Genomic DNA, 22,201 nt, shown 5'->3' on the forward strand with positions numbered 1-22,201 from the left:
TTTGACTGTGTATTTCAGAGGGCTGTCGATTGCTATCGATGCCGGTCACAAGTATTTCAGCTACTACGCAAATGGAGTGTACTACGAACCGTAATGCAAGAGCAATTTAGCTAGATTGAGGGAATGATGTACGCGATTGGATCTGCTTCAGGAAATCGGCCTTCTTCTTGCTGGTCAGGAAAAAGATTGACTTTTCGCACAGCACCGTAATCGTATCGATCAGCTCCTATACTAGCAGCCAGGTCTTCAGCGAGGTTGTTTTGCTGTAGATGGTTTCCTCGTCTACGCCGACCGCCGTGAGAATGCAATCCACCTGCAGCGAATCATCATAGGAAAACTCTGGTTCCTTCCAGCTGGTGTAGAGGCGTTTTGTTCGTCGGTAAAAGAAGTCTTTATCGAGCACGATATTCGACATTTTTGAGGCCTTTGCGATTGCAAGCCTAAAAATTCAAGCTGTCAGAAATACCGGGTTGTCAAATATACCATACTATTCGTATTTTTTTTTAGAAATTCGCAGCTTGCTCTATGTCCAGCAATGTCGGCACAATCGGCTAACCAGCGGTACACTTGCGGCACACTGAGAAAATATTGACCCAATATTGGTGTGCGGAGTGACCTACCCTTTGGCGTTAATAGAAAATGTTGCAAAATTCAACCAATTAGTAGTCCTTGATCCTCCTCAAGCAAAACCATACTGTTTGCCTGTAATTAAATGTTTAACTTGTGTGAAAACATTTTGATTTATTATAGATTCAAAGAGCTTCCCAGACAACCAGAATGCACGTATATTTAAAACTGTTTTCTTGATATACAAACATATATACAAACAAACAATTCGTATAGAATGCAAAGAAATGGCTTATACGTACAAAAGTGGAGGCCATATACGTGCATATTTTATTTTAATTGAAAACGAGTTTATTTAACATCCTATGCAATTTAATCTGTAATAACAAATTCATTTTGAAAAGTCTTACGATGTAATCCGATTTAATTTGTGATACAGTACGACGGAAAAATGAATCATCGCATATAAGTCGGAAATTTGCATTCTATACGATTTAACTTAAACATAATGCGAGTTATGCTGTTCTTACATGCGATTTTGACTTAAGCTGTAGCAATTTATGATACTGTCTGTACATTGTTATACAACTTCTGGTTGTCTGGGTTAGGAATGCAGGACAATATAGCAAATCCACGGTTAAATTGGTTAAAATATCTTAAAATGTGTGAATGTAACGTAGCTATTAGGAGTAAGCTTGGTTATGATCACAATGAACTTTGTATAAATGGCTAAAGATTGCGTGTATCCACATAAAAGGGTGTTTAAATTTGTGTTTAGCTGTGAAGATTAAAAAAAAGAGTTTCCGCTACTATTTATGCCGCTCAGCTTTACAGAACTATTTAAATAAAACAACTGGTTTATTTTATCTACAATTTTCTCCAGGAGTTCAAGAAACATATTCTTGTCATAACTTTCTGTATATTCAAGATATCTGCATTCATAAACATTTTTCAATGTTGGCCCTATCTCACCCTACAATTTTCCATTATTGAACGGATTCACCCGAATCTTCCTTTTGATAGCAGCGATATCCCTCGGAACCCGAGCTGACCTCGGACGACCTGTGGCCACCTTCGCGAATAGCTGTCTTTTCTTTTCTCGGTCTTAAACCCTTTTGAAGGTTCACCGGGACACTCCCACGGCGATTGAAATGTTTTTTGCGACATTTGCGCGTGGGACAAATCACAAATACACTGCCACTTCATCATGGTGCAACTATCAAACTAATTAAATCATTTTCTTTTATACACAGCCTACTATGAGCTATAGGGTATGTGCATGCAAAGAAAACCAAGGCATTGTATGCACAGGTGCGCTGAGCAGCGCTGAGTCCTGGAGAATCCAACTTTGCCATCGACGAGTACCATAATTGGTTCACGGTAGGAGTGACCCACTGGGAACCTTATTTGTACGATGGTGCAAACATTATCACGCATACGGTAGGCCTAATGTCAACCCGTCTAATGGTACTTTTTAAGTGCTAAGTTCTAATCGTTTGAGTTTGATAAATAATGTGCAGATTCAACATGAATAGTATCGTAAACGTTAGTTTAACGAGTACAAGACATCATATCTTCTTTTCTTCAAACATATTCTTTCGAGAGTCAAGCTAATAAATTGAATTTGATAAAATAAAGAGCGAACGATTCAAACTTAGTAAGTACAGCATGGAAAACTTAGGAAAAAAAAAAATAATCACTTGTTGTGACTCATTTTGCCTATATTTCATAGATTATTTCCCTTTTCCACTTAGAGTGTGAAAGTGTGATGGATTCTCTTCAAAGAATTTCAGTCTTAGAACCAATTTTAAATTTCATCTGGAGGCATGAACGTTATGCCTAGCGTAAATTTTTAACATCATTTGAAATATGCACAATGTGAAAAAAAACATGGTCCGCTTCACATGAGCAATGAAATACATTTGTCGCACTATATCTACCGTTCATTTTATATGTCACAACAACACTGCAATGTTCCAAAAAACTTAAATCTCATCCATTATTTCATGCGCCACAAGTCAAATGATCAACTCGGTTGAACTCGGAGCAATTCAAGTGAGTTGATCAAGTCAGTTGAATGGTGTGGTTTGCAAGTTCAATTCGCGTTCAAGTCAGTTGAATTCAACTGACTTGATCAATTGACTTGTCCTGTCTAAACCCAGCTTAAGAGTTTTGTCGTCCAAAACTCAACGTCGCAAAAAATCACCGATGAGTTTGCAAGTTCAAAAATCAATGTCATTATATCCCAAGTAACATTTTAAGTTTTATTAAATACTACAAAGCAACTATAAAACATAGCTTATAGGGCTCATAGCCTAGTCAGTAAAGGCACGGTATTACCAAGCCGGAGGCGACGGGTTCGATTACCGCTCCGGTCGAGGATATCTTTCGGATTGGAAATTTTCTCGACTTCCCTGGGCATAGAGTATCATTGTGCTTGCTTCACAATATACAAATTCATGCATTGGTATTGGCATCGAAAGCTCTCAATTAACAACTGTGGAAGTGCATTTAAAACACTAAGTTGAGAGCACGCAATAAGCTAATATGCGCTAAGAACAAGAAGAAGAAGAACTATAAAACAACATTCATAAAACCCTGGTCAAGGCTATTTTGTCATTAATGCATCCAACAAAACCTCATGAAGACTAGAATATGTCTAGTTGGCCCACCCTGGAGAAGGTTCTGAAGGGTGTATTCTCGAAGCTCTTCAAGATAGATTTACTGCAAAAAGTTGTATGACGAACGCATTGAGAACCATTTGAAAGCTACAACAGAAGTTATTTAGCAATAATAAAAACCCTTTCTGAGCCATTTCCGGCATCAATCAAGATAGAAAAGGATTTTTGAATCCGATCTTATCAAAATAATTAAAATAAAAACTTATGGTATAAAAATCTTGTTGTATATCCAAATTTATTACAATAGTTCTCATTAAGTGTTTTAAGTGACTAGTTTTAAGTGCCATATTAAATTCTTTGTGAAATATATGTGAAGACATCGAAAAAATTAAGTCCACCCTCGTAAAACATCGATTTGATTAATTATTTAAAATTGAAAAAAAAAATGTTCTTCAGATCGAGCTTGGCCGAGACTTTTTTTTATTATTTTCGCATTTAAATGTTTGCTCATTGCTAAATTTACCAAAATATAATTATATCTAAGGAAATATTGATTGAAAATTGAAGATTGTAAAAAACAAGCAAACTAACGGTAACATGGCGGTGGCATAAAAGTTGATTTTCATGGGTCTTTTGTGAAAAAGTTGTTTTGCTTTCAAGAATTCCTTAACAAATTAATAAGGGTTTAAAATGGCTTTTATGCAGAAAACTTGCAGGCTTAATTGTATTTATCTAAAGCCATTTTGCTTGATCCTAACCCGTTCAGATTTATGGCAGTATTTATGAAGGCAAAGTTGCCTGCAAAAAGTTAAACGTCAAAGTTTGTTTATCTTTCGATAGTTGCGCCAGGATTCTTCCAGACGGGTTTCTCCCGATGGATTGGGAGCAGTTACTCAGATAGTTTGCGATACTGCTGAAAGCGCAACCGTTCCCGAAAAAGATCCCCTCCTTCCGGATGGTTACCATCCGCACCATCCAACGATACAGGGATGTACGCTTGAATGAAATTTTCGAAGAGTTGATTCCTTCGCCGAATAAAATCGCTGCTATGGATCGGAAACCAGCTAATCTCCGCTAACTAACAGTTCAGTGGTTTGCTGTAGGTTGTTATTTCGATTGTCATCTTTTCGCAAGATCTGGAGAAGGCTGGTATGTTTTAAAACTTTCGACAATGTTTTATGAATTCGAGGGCCACTTTACTCTTCTCCGCCAGATGGTCAGTCGTTGATTTTGCTGAAATCGACTTGAATTTTTCATCCTACTTCGTCTATCCTTCGAGATTTCCTTGTCATAAATATGGCATTTATTAACTATAAGGAAACATCTTTTAAGCTCTATTTGTAAACAGAGTAATTGGGGAGTGATGCACTTTAAAAAGCCTAAAAAGCAACAATAAATGCTATTTGCTCTAATGCAAAACCTAATGGTTTTATGGTTGCTTTTATAATGATAGAACACGTTTATAAAGTATTTTATCAAGATATTAATAAACAATTGTTAATGATGTTTATGCTTGAATTACATAAGAGTTTAAAGGAGGGATTTATAACTGTTTAAAATTTATTTTTAAAACAAGACAGTTTTTTACTTTTTTGCCACACTGTAAAAGGTTTTTAAAACAGCAAAAAGCTGAATTACTAATCAGGAATGTTTTACACTTTGAAATGCTATATTTAAACTAATTGGATTGTTAATTACCTTTATAAAACCTTCATAAATCAGAGTGGATGCTAAATGGTTACTGGATTGTTACTTAGGATCCCTAATCCCTACTTACACAACATGCACAAGCATGCAATCAATTGACGTTTGAATGGTTTTTATGAGTTTAAAGCTGGAATAATGTTTCGCATGAGTGTGTGAATATGTATGAGAATCTCAAGTGCGAATTTTATTTGCCGAATTCGCATGCGAGTTCATCCTCGCTAGGAGGCTCAATGAATGAGATTTGAGAATGATTTTCCGGAAAAATAAACAACAGTATGCCTACCGTGCATTTCACTAGTTCAATACTATGCCCGTTATGCTTAACGTCTGTATGTCTAACATACGTATGCCAACCGTACTTATACCTATGATACTTAAATGCCTAATGTCCCACCACCGTTATTTCAAGGCAAAACCTTAGCGGCAACTCTAAATCGCAAAGTTATTAATAATCGTGTTTCGATTTAATCGTAAAAATCAAAACCATTATCAACGGATAATTGCCCTGTTATAATCACAAAAGTAAATTGCCATGCAGTTGAATTCTAATTGATCGATTCGAGTGGCTACTTCCGGAGCATGATGTGCGATTTAATGAATCAATTTGCACTAATTACTTCTACAACGATGCAAAATCATCAAATTCAATTCATGGCGAGAGCGCTTTTCATCGAACGCCAATAAATCTCCAGCGGAGCAAAAAAATCTGATTCATTAAATTGCATTCCGTAGTGGCGAAGGGGAAAGCAATATAGGCTGCATAATTAATTGTACCATTCAACTGGTGAACGTGCTGTCACTATTTTAGTGGTAAGTTCCAATCAGAAGCAACTGGACGGGGGGTCGGTTTCATTAGATGGGTCGTTTCATTGTGGCTGGACTACACACATAATAAGCTCAATCAGCAAATTGCACACCAAACAACAGCTTCGCCACCGAAACATATTTTGTTGGTAAAGGGGATTTTGGGAAAGGTTCGCATCTAATTGTCCGGGGAGTCACATTTATTGGAGCTGATTGGATGTCAATCTATGTGGGTACGTATGTGGGAGTATGTGGGTACATTTGACACACAAACACACCTGGGCGAGGTAGCAAATCGAATAAATTGTTGGTTAGGAAAGGAGAGAGAGAGAGAGTGGATTTTCCTGCATCGCCACACTAATTAATACATGATCGCAGAGGTGTGTTCAATTCATCCTTGCCATGGATGGGTTTATCGCCCGACCCGTGGAGAGCAGTTAATTTTGATTGGATTAGCTATGGGACACGTGGCAAAGCGACTGAGCGCATCAGCGGGAGCGGTGTTACAAATTGAGCCGGTTTGCACGTGCAATCGATACATATGAGAGGGATTTAGAGCGATGATGGTATGGCTTTATGGTGGTGCCAGTCGGTTTATGGAAATCAGTTACATAATGTAGCCTAAGGAATTTTCAAAAGCTCATCTAGTGACGGATTAATTATTGCAATTTCATTATATCGGTTTAAAATTTAATGAGACTCATTAGTCAACTCAAACTAAAATCTATCTCTTAAATGGAAAACTGCCTGTAATTTATTTGACATTACTATGTCGAAAAAAAAAGGCCGAAACTGACATTTAAGGCTTTTTTTTTCTAAAGTGTTTTCACCCTATTGAGATTATGATAAAGATGTGTCTTCACATTTAAGTTGTTGCAACTTGTTGGTTCCGAGCATTACGTGGATTATCGCCTGAAAAATTAAAAAAATTCTGATAGTTCTAACACTCAGCACTTGTTTTCCAGCTCAAATAATAGAACATTAATTTTTACATGAAAGCATTCAAAAATCTAATTTTACATTGATCTATGCTTTTACATCCATCTGTGCTGTGTACAGTTAAATTAAAAATTATATATATTTTGCATCGAATATCAACATAAATTTAGATGGATGCGTAAATTTCAGATGACATGCGTTTAATTTTACGTTTAGAAATGTACTCCAGTATGGAGTTGAAAGTTTCAAAATAAATTTATCTCTGTAATCAATTCTAGAAAACCATTTGCAACCGGCTACGCTTACTTCATTAAACTAAATCAATAGGGTTTTCTTTGGCTAACTATTCATAGCATCCGTTTTTCCTCCCCCTTCCCAAGTATGTTCTTCTGTTTAATGAACCATTCCAAAAGCTACCTTTTATGCCATTCGTTCAGTTCGAATCTTTTATTTTAAGTGAATGCCTTTTCTGCATCGTTCAGAGCTTACTTAAAGTTCGATAAATGGATTTCTAAGCAGACTGACGATGGATTTCCACATGTGCTTCACACAAGCACAGAACACCCGCACTATCATATCGGCTCGCAATTACCACTCTTGTTTGAACGTACGTTTATGTATATTAGGGTGGGCTAACTTAACAACTTGCTCCCCATAACGAATTTGATTATGATCTGGATTTGGATTTTTTAAATTTGTATGGGAAAATGTATGGGAAACGGTCCAAAACTGTTCAATTGATTGTAAAAAAAATCAAAAATCACTCAACTTTTACCAAATTTGGAACTTAGATTAAGAAACCTTCACATAACAACTTCGTCAAATACTGCAAATCGATTCGACTTCTGTGCTAAATTTTATTATTTTTTATTTATGGCCAAGTGGTCTGCGCATATCTACTGGTGGTGTGTATATAACTTGCTTGTAAACCATGGCCCACTTAGTAATGAAACAAACCCTTTTGCTTATTACAGCCATTCATTCATTTTTGGAAGCTTTTGACGTCTATTTCATGACAACAACAATAACAATAACAGTGTATATTTCCAGTTCATAAAACGCTCTTGTTTTCGAGACAGTCACCATGCAAGAGGAGCGTAGAAAATCAATCGTGGTCCGCGCTGGCTAAAATGTTGAATTTTCCTTGGAACACCGTATGGTGCGTGCTCAAATTAAACGCCCGAGTGGAACTTCCAGCCATCAGCTCCATGGAAAGGTGGTGAGGTTCATCAGAAGCAATCCAAGGATGTCCGATCGCGATTTGAGTATAAAATGCGATGCCGCCCGTAGTACAGTGTAGCGAATTCGCTACCGGCTTATAGGCATACCGCGCTAGTAGGCAACCAAATCGATCACTCAAGCAGAATACCTTAGCTAAAACCCGTGCTCGAAAGCTGTATGACAACCTGCTGACCAAGTCCGGAGGTTGCATACTTATGGTTGTTGAAACCTATGAAAAGGCCAACTTCGGACAGCTTCCAAGATCAACCTTTTACAAGGCGGAGACTCGAGGAAGGGTACCTGGTAGATTCAAATTTGTTTTTTTTTTCGGATTAATTCGCACGGAAATATACGATCTGGCAGGGAATTTGCAGCTGCGGCAAGAAGACTAAGATTTTCGTCATTGAGTATTGAGAAAATGATGAACTCGGAGTTTTTCAAAACCTATTGTCTCCAGAAGCTTCGACCAATCACACGATGGTCCGGTGACATTTTTAACGGATCTTGCGAGTTGTTACTACAGCCGGGAAGTACGACAATGGTACAATGACAACGGAGTCCAGTTTGTTCCGAAAACCCTCAATCCACCCAATTGTCCCCAGTTCAAGCCCATTGAAAACTACTGGGCAATTATGAAGAGGAAACTAAAGCTAAAATGTACAGTCATCAGAACGGTAGCTCAGATGAAAAATTTGTGGTGTAAAATCGTAAAAACAGTGGACGAGATCGTTGCGCACCGCTTGATGGGTCGTATTGAGGAAAAAGTTCTAGAATTCCTTCGCAAACGCCACGAATAATTCGTTTCGTAGTTTTTTTTTCTTCAAAAAGCAGTAAAAAATAACGAAGTTGTTATGTATAGTTTTCTCAATTTAAGTCCCAGCTTTGATAAATATTGAGAAATTTGGGAAATTTTGACAAGCAAACGAATAGTTTTAATACGTTTTCATATAATTTCTCAAAAAAAAAATAATGCTCTCCCGCAAATCCAGAACTTAAATGAATGCGTTCCAATTGGCACAGTAGCTGGGAACCTTAATACGAATCGAAAGAGGTATGGGTAGCCAGGGTTTGTGATCCACCATATAAACTTGACCAACCCTAATGCATATAACTATGCAGCAACGTGAAAGTTCCAACACGAACCCTTCCGGGATTCAAGAAGTGAACATTCGGTGGAAATGTTCAGTTGTAACTGCGGCTGCTACTGCTTGCTCCTAAATCTGATGAGGAAAAAAAAGAGGAAACGGAACGTCGCTTCCTGTCTGTTCTTGATAAGATGTAACCACTCGAATGACACACAGTAGCTACAATGATGATGATGATGATGATGATGATGATGATGATGATGATTATGTAGCATGTGTGAATGTGGGTGAACAGGGATTCCCATTTTGCAGATGAAATGAGAGGGAGAAAGAGTACCAATTTCATGTTTCCCTTTTTGAGGACGATAATTTTATCAAACAAAAAATCAAAAGGTTTAAATTGAGTTATGTTTGTTAGCCTTTTTTTAGTTCGGTATTGGCAGCAGTGGCTGAAACTCTAATCAAGTTTTATTCTTCTATACACGATATCATGACTGACTTAACAAATATCGGATAAATTGACCTTAGAAAACAAAATGAGTGAGGGAGCCTTAATTGACTACGTTAGGCAAAAATTGCGCAAAATTAATTCTTCCTCCCCCCTCTGTCACATATCGTCTTGTCACATTATCTCAACCACCCGCTTGAAAATTACGTCATGTTTTCACAACATCCCCTTGTAATTTTTGAGTCTTTTGTTTGGGAAGTATTTTATAGATATTTTACCAAAATATGATCATTTAGATATTTCAAAGTAATTTTTAGAAAATGTGGTTTAAATTCTTAAAAGTATGTACTTTCATAAGAAACTTATGATATATGGCTTAGTCCTAAGACAAATATTATTGGACAGTGTGACTAAATTCATTAATTTAAGAGCTGATATGCTTGAAAAAGGAGGTTATGCAAAAATATTTACCACTCAAATAAAGTACTTAAAAAGAAAGAAATATTCTAGAAGACATCAAAATGCTACACTCAATAGTTTCGTCGCAAATGTCCATGTCCCACTTTTTTGACTTCGTTCCACTGTGCGACGCTCCCATAGATGTTACGGAGTTGGCTAGTTGGGTAGGAGAAATGGGTCAGGATTCGCTTAAGCTGGTGAGCTTGGGAGCACGATATTCTACTCAGTAAGCAAAAGCGGCAGCCACCAAGCTTAGCTCCTAAATCTAAATGTTAGGACCTGATTTGGTAATGTTTTTACAAATACCAAAACTGAATCAAAATTTATCTCCCAAATGCAGCACCATTTCTTTAACCAATAGCTTGACGATCACTTATCATATTCATCACGAATATGAAATGGTCCGGCCAGTAATAGAGCTTGGTTGAATGGCATCCTCCCTGCGCTTGGAATTAATGACTTTTCGTCAATATTCAGCACTGTTTCACGACAACAACAGTGCACGGATCTTTCTTATTTTCTATTTTATTCTTATCTTATCATTAGATTCGGCACAGCTTGGGCACATCCATCGGCACACCTTCCGCAAAATCTCGTAAGCATTGGATTGTTGTAAATAAATTGAGAGCACTGCTGGACAACTGTCATTGAAGTTGTTCACATTATTACGTACTGTTTGACTGACTGAGAAACTCAGATCAGAAGTTCACTTATAGATCTAATGTAGGTTCTAGAGTAGGCTCAAGACAAAGAGGCAGTTAATTAGGCCCCATTAATACAACTCACACAAAAAACTACAGAAGTCTTAGTTGAAGATGCTAATTTCAAATAACAGACTGAAGTGGTAATTTTTATACGATAGAGTTAAGAGTGAATGTATAGAATTGATAGTTCCGTTTAGAGTACGGCAGTGTGAAAATTGCATATAGAGGAGTAGACAGCGAGCTATGACAACTTTTAGAAAGGTACAAATCGGTTTTATCATCTCTCTTTACCAAACTCCTCTTTTGGAGAGGGATGGTGAGGGGTCCCCCCCCCCGCCACCACTGGCAAAAAGAGATAATCGCCGACTGCTCAAATACCGATTTTTACCGCACTCCAGTTGTTATTTGAAGGAAGGCATCCAGTCGTAGGTTTGGAAATTGCAGCTATTGTTACCCCTACCACGGTATGTGCTCCTCACCATCCCTATTCAAATGGGGAGTTTGGTAAAGAGAGATGATAAAACCGATTTGTACCTTTCTAAAAGTTGTCATAGCTCGCTGTCTACTCCTCTATATGCAATTTTCACACTGCCGTACTCTAAACGGAACTATCAATTCTATACTTTCATCTCCTCACTCTATCGTATAAAAATTAACACTTCAGTCTGTTATTTGAAATTAGCATCTTCAACTATGTAAATCGTTGACTTCACGCAGAAGTAATACTAAACATATAGTCAAAGTACAGAAGTCTATTCATCATCTTCTATAGTCGGCCTCCAACAATGTACCCCACCGGTTCCAACTCTTTCTGGTCGCTGATAGATCGTTGCTTTGCACATCACGAAAGGCTAGGTTATAAAACCCTAGAACACAGGACTTTTATTAACCTATGAACACAAAACACCAAAATTTTGCAAACCCGCCACGTCCCGCGTCATACTCAATCCGATTTATCCTTGCGATTTCAAACCAAAACATTCAAGGTGTCAGAAATACCGGGTTGCCGGGATGGATATTTTACAAACAATTGCAGCTTACTCTATGACCGGAACAATCAGAACACCTGTGGCACACTTGAGGCGCACTGTCAAAAAAGTTGATCCAAGACTGGTGTGCGGAGTGACCTACCCCTTGATCTCTGCAATGTCATGCGACTTCTGGTTGTCTGGGTCCCTATCTGGATTTGAATTTAAATAAAGCAGGTTTACTAACATCAAAATATTTTTATATGATTTGAAATACTACTATAATTTTAAAGCAGTAAAATTTCTAGTTGTGTATTACAATATGAGAAATAATTTTTCATTCGATTTCGTTAAAGAAATCCAATGATTCGTTATATAGGGGAAATGGCTCTAATGTTGGCCTATGGATCTAAGATTGGGCCGATCGCTAAAAATCTGCTATTTATCAATTGTATCTAGATGAACGCGTAATTGGGACGGTACTAATGGATATTTTTGGTTGCTATTGAAAATTTAGTCGATTGCTGAATTTATTTATGGGCCCAAATTAGGGACACTTAGGCCGACATTACATACATTTCCCCTATTATCAGTAACTTAAACAAATGTGATGTCACTTTTGAGCTTAGTCCCCCTTCCTCATTGTCCACAAATTGTCACGTCTCTTCGAGCCCTCTCTCCATCTAAATCAGCGACGTATGAAAAAAAAAATAGATTTTCTGCATCATGATAAGTGAAGGTCTAGGATAAGAGAGAAGTAGATTCAAATCAATCAATCTCACAATCAACGACTTGGTGGTATCTAGAAACACTGCCAACACTTTATTGCACGGGTCAGTACACCCAATGTAGATGCCATTTCGAGCAGCAGCAGCAGCAGTGACATTTTTGTGCTACAATTTATTAAAGACGCCATTTTGAACAAAATTCTTCAAAAATGGCCGAATTTCCAAAATCCTGAATGATCCGACATGTCCAAAAAAAATTCGAAAATGTCAATATTTGACCATAACAGATAAATATCCAATGTTTCATGCAGAACGAAGATGGTCGAGTCAAATTTATTTTATCTCATTGTTTCCAGTCCCTTGGGGAAAAACCTTGGAGTGCCCCAGGGAAGTGTATTAGGGTCCCTGTTATTTATTATGTATATTAATAACTTGCGACGTGTTTTAAGATTTTGCGGCATTAATCTTTTTGCATATGATACTGTGTTATTCATTGCAGCTAAGGATTTAGATAATGTCATTTTACACTTGAATGAAGATTTTCGTTCTCTAAGTAGATGATTGAAGTATAAGCAGTTGAAATTGAATACAAGTGAAACTAAATTTATGGTAATTTCGCGGAATCGAGTAAATGAGAACGTCTCTGTTGTAATTGATGATGAGACTATTGATCGCGTTCGGGAGATTAAATATCTTGTCGTGATTATTGATGACACACTTAAGTTCAACTCTCACATTGACAATGTCATCAAGAAAATTGCCAAGCAGTATAGAATTCTATGTCGACTGAAAAACGATTTAATTATTGCCAGTAAAAAACAGCTATACAAATCAATCATCTCTCCTCATCTTGACTTTTACCCTTCCATTTTATTTTTGGCCAACGCAACACAAATATCGAGATTACAGCGCTTGCAGGATAAAATAATGCGTTTGATTTTGATATGTAATAGATTCACTTCCTCAACTTTGATGCTAGACGCCATACAATGGTTGTCGGTGAAGCAAAGAATTGTATATTTGATTTGACTATGGTGTTCATTTTTAAAGTAGTTAACGGTTTGCTACCTCGATATTTGTGTGATCGAATTGATAGAGGAAGTGACTTTCATAGATATAATACTAGAAATGCGGTTGAAATAAGAACACCGCATTTCTTGACTTGTGCTTCACAAAATTCACTTATTATAAAGGAATAAATGTTTTCAATTCGATGCCTAAAGATATCAAACGTTCAGCAACACTTACAGAATTTAAAAGACACTGCATTTCACACGTTAAAACTGTCTTTTGAACCCAGTGATTTTTTTTTATGAATTGACAAATTATGTATCTTGACGAAGTTATCTCTAACGGATTATTTTATGTGGATAGCTGTCATAACGACTTTTTTTTTAATAATTATTGTAGCACTGCAAAAACTATTTCTGTTCGCTACGATGGTGATGATGGATTTTTAATATTTGATTTAATAGTAGATTAATAAAAAAAAAGTAGTCTACAAAGGTTTGAGCCTCGCGCGCGTATTACGGATATAGAGGACTGAATTTAACATTAGATAAAAAAAAAAAAATGCAATTTTGAAGCTTATTTGGAAGCAGTGTTGGGAAAATATCAAAAAATCAAATCTCACCAACGCCCAAGATCACGCTTGATTTTCGTAGACAAAAATCAACAAGCAAACAACTGCGGTTTATTTTGCAAGCTGTGATGTCGCAGCTCGGAATATCAAGCTAACAAAACTCACCAAACTGTGGTGAGATTGAGTTGAATGATTTTTGCATTACACCCGAATGCAACCGAAACTTACATAACGGCTTGCAGCAGTCCCTTTGCGTCTGCCAATGGTGAAGATTAAAAAGAGATAGCAAACTATGCTTTCTCTTTTTAAGAAAACGATGTGCAATGGAATCATTTTTGTGTCGAGTCAACTCTCAGCTTGATTTTTGCACGTTGTGAATAGTCTCGCAATATCAAAGGAGCTTGTTAAATCAATATCAAGCATGATATTTTGTTCAATTGATTTCTGATTTTGCCAACACTGTTTGTTTAAGATACCTTGAGTTAGTAGTAAGTTTTCTGGCAAATGTTGGGGGTTCGTGAGCATTCCTGACATTGCTGAAAATTATGATAGCATCAGATTGCGGGGTTGCTAATGTAATAGGATACTTTGTTGATTGTTCATTAACTCTTGATTGCTTGTAATACTTATGAATATTTTAGGTGGACAAAAAAGGCGAACTAAGAGGAGGACGCCTGAGCTTTTCCACATTTATATCGCTATGAAGCAACTGTTAACTCTAGAGGGAATTTATATCTGTAACTGAAACCAATTCGATTTTGTTTGCTAACCTGGTTAAAATGTCATATTTAATTATCTTAAAGATAAATCGTCCAGCTCAAACCTTTGTAGGGGTAAGAGGTGGGACCATCATCATCATCATCATCATTTGGCCTGGAACTGATCACCGCTAGTCCGGTTTTCAGTTTTATTGATATTTATGACGATTTTTACGCTACCTTGCTCAGCCTTCTGATGATGGTATATCAATGCATTTCACACATGCGATCATGATGTACCTCAGAACGATAAATAAAATTCCCAGTTAATAATTCCGAATTCACCACCCATGCATGCTGCACCTTTGCCGACTTGGTTACCGAAAGGTCACACCTGCAACTCTTCTTCCTATCTTAGTTGTAAACTACAGTTAACTTTTAAGATAAATCACTTACAAACAGACCACCATCGCTTTTGAAAAAGGCACAAGTTATCATACTCTCATCCTCAACCAACACAAGTGGACGGACACGGGGACTGGCTGCATCTTATGGCATATCAATTTGTTCAACTCACTTGAACTTTCAGATTGCTGCTGCATCCTACTGACTGTCGGACTGTCTCTCTTGTGAGCCTTGCAGTGGTCTTCCGGATTTTCGGAGCAGTGCTTCTTTCAGCGCAGAGAATAATTTAATTCATGTCATCCTTTGCGTCTCGTTTGTGTCAGAGCCCAGAAGGAGGAAGGGACCCGAGCGTGCGTTGGATTCGCCCTGGACGGTAGTTTAGTTGCGATGATATTTTGAAAAACTCTTAGTGAAGCTTTCATTGTTTTTCAACGATCCATCTTTGAAAAGTTTCCCGACTCGACAAACTGCTGATGCTGCACGATGAAGGTGCGGCGGTTGCTAGTGCGGTGGTGGCGACTTGATAAATGGTGCTTGCTATTGACATTTTTCTTTACTCGTTCTATTGCAGCTCCGTCAGCTTGGCGCGCGGGATCGAATGGGTCCGAAATTCGAAAGTGTTGGTTTGTAGTATACAAACTCAACCGTGGTGAAATGGAAAGTTAGTCATGAAAAACAGGAAGAAACTGAGTTTGCCAAATCAAGATCAACAATTTAAAAGGCCTCATCATGATGTAAACAAAACTTCTTGCGGTCTTTTATCGTGAATCGTAGCTCTCCTATGCACACCCAGTGAAAGCTTCCCCTAGCCGATAGTGCTGTGCGTAGGCGAGCTTCAAATCACTAGAAAAACGACGACAGAAATTTTGTTTACAAAAGCTGATATGGCCTTTTCAATTGTTGATCTTGAAATATGCAAAATAAACTGGAGGGTGGGGAAAATTTCAATTCTGGGAATTGTATTATGCTTTGAGATTTTTATTCATATATTGAACAATGTAGAATTAATTGATGCTCGTATTAAATTGGGTGCTTTGAAGACCCTCGAATCCTTTGTTATTGACTTAACCCATTTGGCGCCAGCCTAGTAAATTTTAACTAAAAGAAGGCAAACATCTCATAGTTCAATACAACATTACCAACCGAAAAGTAAACACTGTCAATAACAGAATTAAACTCAAAATTGCAAAAAGTGGGGTTACTCAATGAATGAGTAAAATTTTCCTCGCTTTTCCAGGCAATACTGAATATTAGGGAAATTGACGAAAATTTACTCAATCGAGCAATATACTTATAGACTAAGTTTGGCCAAGTTGTACGTTTTAAATGAATAAGAGCAACAACCACGTCGATTAATGCTAACAGGTTGGAATTTAATTTCTACATTTGTACAAATGCATCGCCTAGCGCGCCGGTGGTGTAGGTTGAAGCATGATTGCGTCTCACCTCAAAGGGCCTGTGTTCAACCTTCATGGCTTACACAGAACTTAACCTGGTAAAGATTCTGTGATGCACCCCTGTCTACTGGAAAACACTGCTGCTGCTGATGATGATGACCACTGGATAGCCCAACTCACCACACGCGGTGATAGAATAAACATCGTTCGGTGAAACCGGAATGATTTCGATTTTTAAATCTGTGTTAGGGAAAGCGCTTTTCGCAGTCAATTGGTGATAATTTTCATTATTATAGTAACAATTGCACGTTTGTGCAATTTTCAATAACAGTGACCAATAGTGTTCATTTGAGCAGATTCGTAGATGACATTACAATCGATTGGCTTGTTTAGAATTAATATCCATCCACTATTGACAGAGTTATAAGTGATCAAAACCTGACCCCTTTTCGTAACGCAGTCGGTTTTGTTTTATTTTTATTGCACCCGCAATATGTTGCCGAAAGTTGACTAGCGAAAATAAGTCTAGATCTGAGGGAGAGTCGCGAAGAGAGAAAAATAGAAGGTAATTCAAAGCCTCCAAGCCATCAGTCCATAATTTTTGATTTACGATCAACATGTCAATAGGTTTGTTTTCGTCACTTTGAAGTGCGGGGCTCAAACCCGCCAAGCAATCGTCAGGATGGAAAACAAATATGTCTAATTAACAGATCAACGTAAAAGTTGCAAAAACATCATTAGAGGTAAGCAAAGCTCTCGTCTGGTTGGCGCGAATTGAATTAATTTTCCCTCACTCACAGAACAAAACAGAATTCAGAACCAGGACGATGACGATGACGACTGACTGTCGCTCGTGCTCGACGAATGAATGAGCATGGGAGCAGACCTATGTCTGGTTTCATTTTCTGGTTCGATGGTGACGAAATCAAATTGGTGCTGATTTTCACTTTGTCACGTTCCTGGAGCAAGATGAATCTCCAAGCCGTCATTCCCACTGTTGCGCCTAGCTGATGGACCGTGTTGCGTCAAGAAGATGATTATTTTCTTGCAAAGAAAAATTCAAATTTGAAGGCAACAACTAAGGCACACAGAAAATGCTTCAAGATGGTGTTTAATTCAGGCGAATCGAGCATACTTGTTGGCTTGTTTTGTTCTCGGTTTCAAATGAAATGGAATCTGTTTACAACGGCAGAAAAATGAGCGAATGCGCAGAAATTCCCGAAGCGAAGCGAAGCCTGTTGCTGCCGGTGATTTTATTAATTAGCTTTCACAATAACTTTATTTAGTACTGTAAAATTAACCAAATCATTTTTAGGCATAATTCATGCTGAGTATGATTGAATAGAATAATTTGATTTGATATGAATCCTTAAAGATACAATTTTTAAGGTATTAGTTCTCATCAGGGCTTTTCAACGTGGCGTCAGAGGTATTCCGTCAGGACAAAACCAGCACTAAAAAACCAGAAACATTCCCGGGATCTAGTTTCAAACCATGTAAGCCAGGTCTCATCTAAAAGTAATCATCTGTTCCCCTTAAAAGCACTGATTTGCAAACCTAGGCTTCTGATTTACGGCGATGAACCATCAGTCATGTGTCACACATTTGCGCCGAAAAATTCCCCTTTCCCCCACGTTAACCCGATCCTCACGGTATACCTTGTCACGTTTGGCTTTCACTCCCATTCGGGCCATGCCAGGCCATATGGATGAACGGGAATTCCAACAAGGTGTGTGGGTTAGGTAGCGTGAAAAACAATTTTCGCGGCTGCACGCTCCTGTGCAAGCGTGTAACAGGAGATGCGGTGTTTGTTACTCAATTCCTGTGTTTTGCACCACTCCCGCTGCTGTGCCACTGTACTGTGCTGACAGTCGGCAGAGTACATAAAAAAAATGGAAATGGGGATGGTAGAGTTTCCCAAGAATACGGGGGAAAAGGATCAAATGATTTTCACACGCTTCACGCCGCACTCAGTTAGCGCTTCGGGAGGTTTTTCGATGTAACAAAGTCGAACCGTACTAAATTGAGACTAATGTCATCCGTGAAAATACCGGAGCAGCTTATTGGAGTGGGCATTGAATTTTGAAACTGGATAAGAGGATCACTTCGTTGGATACCATGGCAACCTGCGTTCGTCTCATCGACTGAGGGTTACATGATGTTTAAGAGTATATAAGTACAGTATTTCCCCCATCAGATTCGTACCACATTAAAGCCGACCAAAGAAAATATGGAGTATGAGCTTTGTAACTCAAAAGGATCAAATGCTGGTGTATTTAAGACAGTAGAAACTAGAGCTCTATAGGAGAGAGAAACGCAAAGACAAATAAAATAACTGGCAACATGGTGATATTTTTCACACGAGCTAGCAACCCTAAACGTTGCTCACACTTTGCATGAATAACCGCTTTCGTTGTGTATTGTAATTATTGGTAAGAATTGATGGTTGAGGTCAAACGTTACTGAAGATATGATAACGCCGTTTTTTTTAATTTTTTTCATATGTTCTAATTCATCTTCTTAGAATATACCAAGCCACAGTTCTAATCTTATCCGAGATGGTTAAATTTTATTATTATATTGTCGTATTAGATTTCGGGTGGTTCTACACTGTAAACAGTTAACCCGACAACTCACTAGTAGCAAGAGACTTCTCGAACTGGGTCTCAGATTCAGTTTACTACCGGGTGATCAAGAGACGCGATACTAAGTATGAAACATTTATTTGCCCTTTTCTGTGGCGTGTGAGTGTGGGTTTTCACAGATATGTTTGTATGTATGTGAGGGTTTAAGAAATTCAATACTCACTCACTGTCACTGCTACAGCGGGTTCTCCTACGGCGTCGTGATGCTGGCGTTTGAGTGTTGATTTAATGACACTGCATTTTTAGATATATCAGTATATACACACGGACCCTTTATTTTACTTTGGCCAATTTTCTATTAAAAGATGGCCCTGCATATTTATGCCAATCTAAATTCCATTGTAATTCGTCCAACCAATTGTGTGCGAGATCCTTAAGAGAGCCATAGTTTTTCCTCCCTTCAGGAATGTTGTTGATTTGCAGCAATCCAAACCCTCTCGCTCTTGTGTATGCCTTCTGTTACTAACTTAAAAAGTTAAGGGTTGTTTCCAAAGCATGACCCCATTGTTGACGTAGGACTATGAGATTATTTTCACTGCTCCATTCGATAATATATGAATAACAAAATAAATGGTTTGAACATTTAACTTCAAAGTGAACAATTCATTATACAAATTTTTGAAATTGGGTAGTTATTGAATAAATTTTAAAATTAAGATTCAATTTTTAATATTAGAAAATCAGTTCCACACATATTTACCCAACTTTCGGAAACTTTCTAATGTTAGTCATGGCAAAACAACGTTAGAAATCAAACTGCACCTGACATCATAAATCTTTATGTTGCAGAACTATGACTAAAAATTGCTTTCATCTAAAACTTGTTTAAGTTAACTTAAATTAAGTTTAGCATTACCTGTGCCCCCAATAGACTGCACTAAGCCCAATACATACATTCAACATACAGTTATAGTTATATTTTTCATAACTTTCATTATTTTTTATCCTCTTTTCTTTCGACAAAGATTGCATGTCGTCTGTTTCGTGAAATACTGGCACTACTTAAAATCTGTGAATTTCCAGAATCAACGTGTGTGTTCAAAAAATCTTCTCTATTTCTGCGTTAAGTGTCAACATGTACAATATGGATATTTTCATTTCCATTGGACTGAAGCGAGTGTGTTTCATTCATTCTATCAAATATACGATCCAAAAATAAACAGTCCAATGATTTTTACTGTTTTTTATATGAGGTGTGCCCCTTTATCGGGAAAAAATGGGTTTACTTTTTCGAGTTGGGACCATATTGCATGATGTTGAGTAAAACTTATTCACTCTCTGAGTTCGTTTCGTTTGCAGACTTCAGACTTCATGTCAACATGTGTTGAACGGTGCTCACTGGAGTTGGATTCTAGTTGCTTGATGGCGCTTTGGTTGTCCTCATTCACAGTAACTGATAGCTTGTGTGGATTCCCAGATCGTCGATTAAGCGTAATATCCAGCTCTCCGTTATAGCAACATATTCGGCTTCCAAACTGCTCAATGTTACGCATTCTTGTTTCCTGGGGCACCATGCAATCATACCACCTACATACCGGATCAAGTAGCCTGTAGTTGACTTGCGGTCCCTGGTGTCGCCGGCCCAGTCAGCATCTACGAACACCTCCAATTGCATGAAATCTGCTCCTAGGATTCGCTTCGCCTCTATCCAATCAGCCTGTGATGGGCAACTAGTTATTCTACCCAGGCTTGAAACTGCTACTGCAATATCAGGTCGGGTACACATGGCCACGAACAACAACCCACTAATGAAGCTCGAATACTGTTGGTAATTCGGCAGCCAGATTTTCTCCGATGGATGTAGGTGGCCGGGTCCAATGGTTTTGCGGTGGGCTTTGCGTTTTCCAGACCGAATCTTACCATAAGCTTCTGAATGTAGAAACTCTGACATAGTGCGACGTCTTCATCAGAACATATGACCTGGATACCAAGGAAATAATTGATAACTCCAAGCGACGTCACTGTAAAATATTGGTTCAGCTTTTTGACGATGGCCTTGGAGTTATTATCAGTATCATATACAAAAATGTAGGCGATCTTATTTCCATTGTGCCTGACGTTCAATTGTTTGCAGCAATCGCTCTTAGAAGGATTAAACCCTAATTTGCATGAGTGTCCAATTTGTGGTTCCATTTATAGACGGCTTGTTTCAACCCGTACAATCTTTGCGAAGACAACAAACTACATTTTCTATATACTGATACCCTGACAGGTGGTAATCGCATATATATATACAGATTCTTGAAAGTCTCCATTCAAATACACTGTCTTGACATCTGCATGCATAATGATTTCCTCTGGCTGGCAACGGAGAATAGCATTCTGAACGTTATTTACTTCACAACAAGAGCAAGAACTGCGTCATGGTCGACTCCAAATTGCTGCGGGAATCCTTGCGCAAATAGGCAGGCCTTGTGTTATAATTTTTCCATTATCTTCATTTTCTTCTTGAAAATCCAGCGACCTTCAATGGTTTTCTTATCAACCGGTAACGTTGTCAGCCCCACACGTTGTTCTCGTTCATCGATTGCAATTCTTCCTGCATGGCCCACTTCCACGAATCCTTCTCTGGAATAACCACAGCTTCTTAATAGGTGCGTGGCTCAACATAGATTGGTATTGACTCCGCCTGTGCCTTCACCGGGCGATTCTGCTTAACCATCAGACTGACATCCCTATGGTCTTAGAGACCATCAAAATCTTCTACTTGTATGATCTCACGATAGACATCCACGATAGCTGGTTCATGCTGCTTCAGTTCCTCCAGTGTATCCGTCTCGCTACGGATTTGATCAAATAACGTTAATGGAAAGAATAACGTACCTTTGTCCTCTGTGGAAGTTTCCGCTCAACGTTGGTATGAATCGAGTATCTCGACTATTCGACGCCTTGTTCGTCCTCATGATGATGAAACGCCACACTGTTTGTGTACAATGGCTGTGGATTCGAGCTTCGATCGTTTGACATCAGGAACAAATACGTAAGCTGACGTTCCGAACACTTGCAGGTCGAAACAGCCGGTTTGACTCCATGCCAAATCTCGTACGGAGTTTGCAACATGTTTTGCAGATGATTTGTAGTGTTGATTGCTTCTCTCTAGTAGAGATTATGCATATCTGCCTCCATAAGCAGACACCTGAACATTTCCATCAAACAACGGTTCTTTTTTTCGGTGACACCACTCTGCTGTGGTGAATATGCTGCCATAAATTGTTGTTGGATG

The 22,201-nt window shown here is 38.2% G+C and overlaps 1 protein-coding gene across 1 annotated transcript; it reads right to left on the reverse strand.

Annotated features, from left to right (window-relative positions):
* Positions 1-226: 226 nt before the first annotated feature.
* Positions 227-20,869, reverse strand: LOC135711821 (uncharacterized). Its single transcript, XM_065234775.1, has 2 exons — positions 20,514-20,869; positions 227-353 (listed from the first exon to the last, which is right to left on the reverse strand). The coding sequence occupies exons 1-2, from the start codon at positions 20,867-20,869 to the stop codon at positions 227-229; spliced, it is 483 nt and encodes a 160-aa protein (XP_065090847.1).
* Between the last annotated feature and the right edge of the window lie 1,332 nt (positions 20,870-22,201).

Source organism: Ochlerotatus camptorhynchus, unplaced genomic scaffold (assembly GCF_037179485.1).
Source record: "Ochlerotatus camptorhynchus isolate MF236.1 unplaced genomic scaffold, CSIRO-AGI_Acam_v1.1 ptg000443l, whole genome shotgun sequence".
Taxonomy (NCBI): Eukaryota; Metazoa; Arthropoda; class Insecta; order Diptera; family Culicidae; genus Ochlerotatus; species Ochlerotatus camptorhynchus.

What these genes read in the sequence shown, in the direction of transcription:
- LOC135711821 (XM_065234775.1), bottom strand. Translation starts at nt 20,869, where the DNA reads ATGTCAGAGTTTCTACATTCAGAAGCTTATGGTAAGATTCGGTCTGGA. An exon ending in ACTACAGGCTACTTGATCCG is followed by an intron (nt 354 to 20,513) that starts GTATGTAGGTGG and finishes CCTCTACACCAG; the next exon opens with CTGGAAGGAACCAGAGTTTT.